Source organism: Poromitra crassiceps (assembly GCF_964638095.1).
Source record: "Poromitra crassiceps genome assembly, chromosome: 2".
In the NCBI taxonomy this organism is placed as follows: domain Eukaryota; kingdom Metazoa; phylum Chordata; class Actinopteri; order Beryciformes; family Melamphaidae; genus Poromitra; species Poromitra crassiceps.
The window spans coordinates 81,799,983-81,806,080 of NC_139624.1; the positions used below are offsets into that span (position 1 = coordinate 81,799,983).

At 40.0% G+C, this 6,098-nt stretch overlaps 1 protein-coding gene across 1 annotated transcript; it reads right to left on the bottom strand.

The window, feature by feature from the left end:
- Positions 1-1,224: 1,224 nt before the first annotated feature.
- On the bottom strand, positions 1,225-6,098 carry LOC310800576 (dnaJ homolog subfamily C member 5-like; the record flags this gene model as incomplete). Its single annotated transcript, XM_083663197.1, has 4 exons — positions 5,973-6,098; positions 2,920-3,133; positions 2,630-2,804; positions 1,225-1,370 (listed from the first exon to the last, which is right to left on the bottom strand). Exons 1-4 carry the CDS (start codon positions 6,080-6,082, stop codon positions 1,225-1,227), a joined length of 645 nt encoding a protein of 214 aa, XP_083519323.1. The 5' UTR covers positions 6,083-6,098.

Consider the following 6,098-nt stretch of genomic DNA (forward strand, 5'->3'; position numbering starts at 1 on the left):
CAAGTGAACTCTCATTCAAAGGACCCTCTCTGTCTCTTTTCTTCTTTTTCTTCCTTTCATTGCTGTTTATTATTATTCATTGTCCACTGTGTTCTTTATTTGATTTAGATTGCACATTGTCTAATCGTTTTGTTTTTGTAAATGATGAATTTATTTGAAATGTATTCTCTCTTCGTGTCTTTGATAATACCATGATATTTAAATCTACTACATAATACATTATAGCCAATACGTTTTATACTTGACTGAATGACCAATAAAGTGCTCAAATCAGTTATCACTCATTCAATCATTACTTTCAACTTTTCTTTAGGGCATTACCCACTTTTGAGATAGCCTAAAAAAACTAAATATTTAAAGTGCATACTTTCTTTCCCTATTACAATAATAAAGACCCAGTTTTAAAACCATGCATTGCATATATTTACCAACATGCTTGAGGTGGGATTGTAAACCTGTCTCTTCCATTTTACACAAGTAGCCTAATGTGATGGTGCATTAAAAGTTGATCAAAATCACATTATAGTTTAATTAGATTTGAGTTGCAGCACATTGACATCGTTTCAGAGCACCAAGGCAATAACTGAATGACATTGGACAAAATTCAAGTAAGTCCACAGCTGGATTCGAACCTGCGTCCTCCCAATTTTTCTTCCTTTTCCTCCTCCTTTTCCCCCCCTTCTTCCCCCTTTCTCCCCTTTCCCCCCCCCCTTCTTTACGGACTAATGTTCCCCAGCCTTAGCGGAGTTGGTAGAGCGGAGGACTGTAGCGGATACATAGTAATCCTTAGGTCGCTGGTTCAAATCCGGCTCGAAGGAGAGTCTCTTTTAAAATATAATTCAAGTGCTGCACTTTGGCCAACATTTTCATATTCTTCAGGTTATGTAAGAATGCATGGTAAATAAAAAAGGCATAATTTCTTTCGAAACTACCAACATGCAACAAAGCTGGGGAACCATCGAGAAGAAGGCAAGAGACAGCAGTGGAGGGACTTTGTTGCTACCCTGCACCAGCCGGCATTCGTGAATTGACAGTGCAAACAAGGCTATCCCAATTTCTTTTGAAACTACTGTACCCAAATACAAAACAACTCAAATACAGATATCTGAAATTAGGAACTTGATGTTCAAATTTAATAATTTACAAACAAAGGCAATAGCCTACATAATTTACAAAGAATAATAGTAGGCTACAGGCTGAAAGTAGCCTCTCCTGCATCTAGAATTAATTCAGAAAGAACGTCTTCTTGCAGGGGTCAGTCACCACTACAGGAATGCTAATCTCTATTCCCAGGCATTGGCATTCATCTCCAGTGAACTGTGTCTTCTCTCTTGTATTGATTGGCTGATGTACCATTGGGATACCTCCATCTAGGCAGAGATACAAAGTTTCAAAATCAATCCCTATGCATATACTGACTTTTAACAAATCGTGTGGTGGTTCTCCCTTGTTTAGATCAACATAAATTACTGTACAAGGCTAAGATTTAATGATCCCAAAAAGTGTAAAAATAACACACTAATCTCTAGCAAATCAAGTCACTAAATATTATGTTTTTTTTTACTGCAAACTACAACTAAGAAATGACTTCTTAGCCGGCCCACTTGTGAGGAGGAGTTGACATAATCTGTGCCGAATTTAATGCTGCTTTGTGGCCTTTTGACATTACAGATAAGGAAAAACTGGGTCCTTATCTGGAGGAAGGAATGGGAAAGATCAAGCAGCCCTGGGTTAACCTGACAACAACTGACCATTAAAAACGGTAACTGCACAGTAGATTAAATGCAAAGATTTGCAAAGGCACTGTATTGTTGTAACCGATAAGTAGTGAGGAGAGCCCAGTGTTGCACTGTCACTCAGACAAGAGGGATAGGCTAGATTACAAATGTTAGTTCTACTTTGGTGACTGGAATTGTCTTTGAAAACACTTTCAAATGAGCAGTATATTATTGCCACACATATGGCTCTGATATTACATGTCTGTTTAATGTAATGGGTGGGTGCCATTTTTTGTGTTAGTGCATGCATGTTAAAATGTGATGCATCACAGGATTCTTCTCGAGAGCGACTAAATGAGATTTTGTAAGGGAGTCGGGAAAATGGAAGAAGTTTGGATGTGTGGACCATAGAGATTAACCAGTTTAATCTGTTTAATATATCTGTGTTGGTCAGGGGCAGGGCTATAAATACAAGAGGCAGTAAATGGGAATAGACAATGTTACATAACAATAATAATAAGAAAAAAAACGTTCCAATATAGCTAAGAGTCCATGTAAGAAATGAACAGAAGAAAGGACGGAATGTTCGATTTAATTAAGTTTTAAGTTTGTTAAATATTGTCAGTGATGGAGAGGCTGATGCCAAGTCAGTACAAATTTGTATACAGTACAAATATAAGTACAGTGTTAGGATTTGGTTATGGTAAATGTTGAAGGCCCATTATTGTTCAGTTTTCATTATTTTGTTTTCAAATACTTTGGCTCAAGATAATCATGATGTACTGTACTTCACAATGTTTTGCAAATAAATGTAGAAATGTAAGTGTTTTTTTTGTTTTCATCTTCATGATTTATAGATCTTTGTTGGGTGGTTTCTTTTGGGGGGGGTGGGGGCGGGGGAGTGGTCACACCTGTCTCTTCATTTATGAGTGGCTGCTCCTCCAGGTCCTCACAGTACATGTAGAAGTCGGGGTCTTCGTCTGCAGGTGTGCGGGGTCTACACTTCCCACAGCAGCAGTTGAAGCAGCAGCACAAGCAGCAGCAGAAGTAGCAGCCAGTCACAAGCCCACAGACCACAAACAAACCCTAGACGTAGAAAACATAAGATAGATCAGTGATCATCTGTCACACACACACACACACACACACACACACACACACACACACACACACACACACACAAAATTGAATAAGCACACACCTTAGCCCACCAGCTAGAGAGCATAAAGTAGGTGTTAACATTCTCCTCTCCAAACTGCTGGGCTACATAGAGGCCCAGGGAGCCATACTGGTCGTAGATGTTCCTCTTGGTGGCATCCGACAGCACTGAGTGGGCATGGTTCACCTCCTTGAATTTATCTGTGGTGTTTGGGTTCTCTGGGTTCTTGTCAGGATGATATTTCAAAGCAAGTTTTCTGGGAAGAAGAACAACACATTAAAGATTCACCAAAACTATTCCATGCATGTACAGGGTTAGCAGTGCACTGCAACAACTTGAAAATTTTGTTTAAAATAAAATTTTCATTAAAGAGCATGGTGCAGGTTAGACACCACTTTGCATTAATATGTGGGACTTTTATGTGGCAATTAGGATTCTTTTTTGTTTCCCCCCCACACATAGCTGCATCTAGACTGGTTTTTGTGAAGCATCTGGCACGCACACATAAAAACCCGCAAATCTAGCAATGACACCTGTGACGATTTTAATACACAATAATCAATAAATGTTCCCTTGGATCATTACCTCCGTACGCCCAGCATCTGTCCCGGTCTGTCCATACGTCGAGAGGCCGCTCGCTGCAGTACATCACCTCCACTCTGCAGCTAAAACTCCTCCCACTCTGGAGCTAAAACTCCTCTCCTCCTGAGCTCCAGAGTGCCACTTGCGTCCGTCTCTGACGATAAAGTTATCCACCTGAGACCATTCTGCAGTCGGGTTACACGAGCTGAGATGGTCGGTCTGCTGTGTGGTCTGATGGCTCTCCAAAATTATATTTCCAAATAGGCGTTATTTTGAAAAACCGATTGCATATCGGGGGTCAACTAGTTTTACTACTAGGTACGTTTGACTACTGAAACTATTAAAACTTCATAAAGTGCCATATTAATCATAGATAGAGCCCAAACAAACATAAACTAAATAGTTGCCTTTGAAGGGGGGGGGGGGGGGGGGTGGCAGAGCGGAGTTTTCTCTGCTCCTTCAGTGCCGAAATGCATTCTGGGCAGTGTTGAGTTATCTTACCAGAGGGTCAAAATGATCATTGTTGGAGGTAAATTATCGTACAAATAAACAAATGTTTTGGAGAGTTTTCTGCTGTACACATTGACTGTATATTATTATTATTACAGTAAGTATTAAGTACAGTAGCCCAAGTGTCATCACAGGTGTTATCTGCCAGATGGCTTCCTTTTTTGAAGTTGTGCATTATAATGCCACCTTTTTCTCCAGATTTCTGCCCTGGGGGCATGTTTTAAATTAGTTTTTTTGGGGTATTCTCATAAGAATCTTGAGTCCTAACTGTAAATTATTATTATTTTTTACCTGCACCACACCCTTTAAATTATGTGACTGTGGTGAGGTGTAGAGGAATGTAAGGTATGACAGTTTTCAAGGAGAACTACCGTCTTTTAATCACACACTATAATGAGGCAGAAGATTATCTTATTTGCAGCTCTTAATACAACAACATAGGCAGGTTTTGGTCATTTTGACAGACTAGGGATCGCATGCGCTATGCACGCTCGATTTCTAGGCTCGCCCGCTAGGATGGCTAAGAAAATTCACAACTTGCTTTTTGCCATAACATAATTGTACCTTTTACCCGATTTCTCATTTTTATTTGCATTTTTTTCTTCTGTGATCCAAATAATGTAATAATGTTTTCTCATCATTTTATGATGCGGTGTGCATGCCAGCTCATTCATCTTTCATCAGTACCGGCTCAGACAGTCCCCAAAAAGGCTCAGCTAGTATGATTACATATTCATTAACAACAAGCAATGACTGTTCAAATGCTAACCATTAAGATGGCTCATAAAAGTGTATTCAAATTAGACTAATTAAGAAGTCATTCTGGATTATGTGTTTGTGATTGAAGTGAATTTTCATAATTTTTAAGCCATTTGTGTCTGACTCATAATAGTGTAGTGAATTGAACATAATATTGTTGTGAATATTGACAAAGTAAGAGCAATTTAAAGATTGCTTGAACATGAAAGTCCAATATGAAGGCCAGGGCAAGCTGCTGGGGGTTTTAGGACCAGTGGGAGTTCAGAGTAGCAAAGACAAATCCTACAAGGTTCTCCTGTTCTTTTATTGTACTCAGTGGTGGAACATGGTGCTGTGGGCATATAGAAACTTCTGCAGGTAAGCTACACTGACAAGGTCATGAAATGCTCAACAGGAAGTGTTATGTGTTTATATACACACACACACACACACATAAATATAAAGGTCTACAAGCATATAAGCATGAAAAAGATAAACATGTGAATGGGGAGACATTTTATAAGGCCTGACCGGAATAGAGGGCAAAGCGAAAGGTGCCATCTGTTCCCTCATATGAATATTTTAGTTACCGTATATAGAAGACATATTGTATTCATGCAGAAAGCCGTCACCGCCTGTGATTTTGAAAAGGTCTTCCAATAGTTTGGCATTCTCAGATGGTCTTGTTTATCTCCAGTGTTGGGCAGTAACTTACTGTAATTGTATTACTTTCCCCAGTAACTAGTAATCAAAGGGATTGCCATTTCCAAAAAGTAATTATTATTAAAGTTACGAAATCCAAGTAACCTCAAGTTACTGCATTACATTCTCCAGCGCTGGCACAGCACTACAACGAAGTGTGGAGATAGGCCTGGCTGTGCGAGACTACTGCGTTGCCAGAACCATATTAGTTTATCGTCCTATAGGCAAACACCCATTTGGATGATATGCAGTTCACTGTTACCATCATGTCCCCACCGTGTTCCGGCGATGCGGGCAATTAATGTTTCACTTTGGTCAGTTTTGACGAGCAGACAGCAGCTGTTGGAGCTGGAAGAGGCCGATGTTCAACTGCCCCTCGTCTTTGTTGAAGCAGACGGCCGTCCACTTGACAAGAATCTAATCTGTGGTTCAACATTTTTCTGTTATGACACTCAACTCAAGTCTCCTGTATCCAGAGGTTATGAGCTATTGTGTCTTTTTTATGCTTTTAGACTATTGTTGTTGTTACAGCATCTCATGCATGGTCCCTGGTAGATGTGTACCTGTAAGACTTCCTTATATCCTCCTGTGTGCAGGTCTTCACCAGCCCCAGAACAGAGTACAGATCTTCTCCTGAGGCGGACAGCATCTGGGTCTGCCTTGGGTCTGACATCTTGCCGCATCACGAC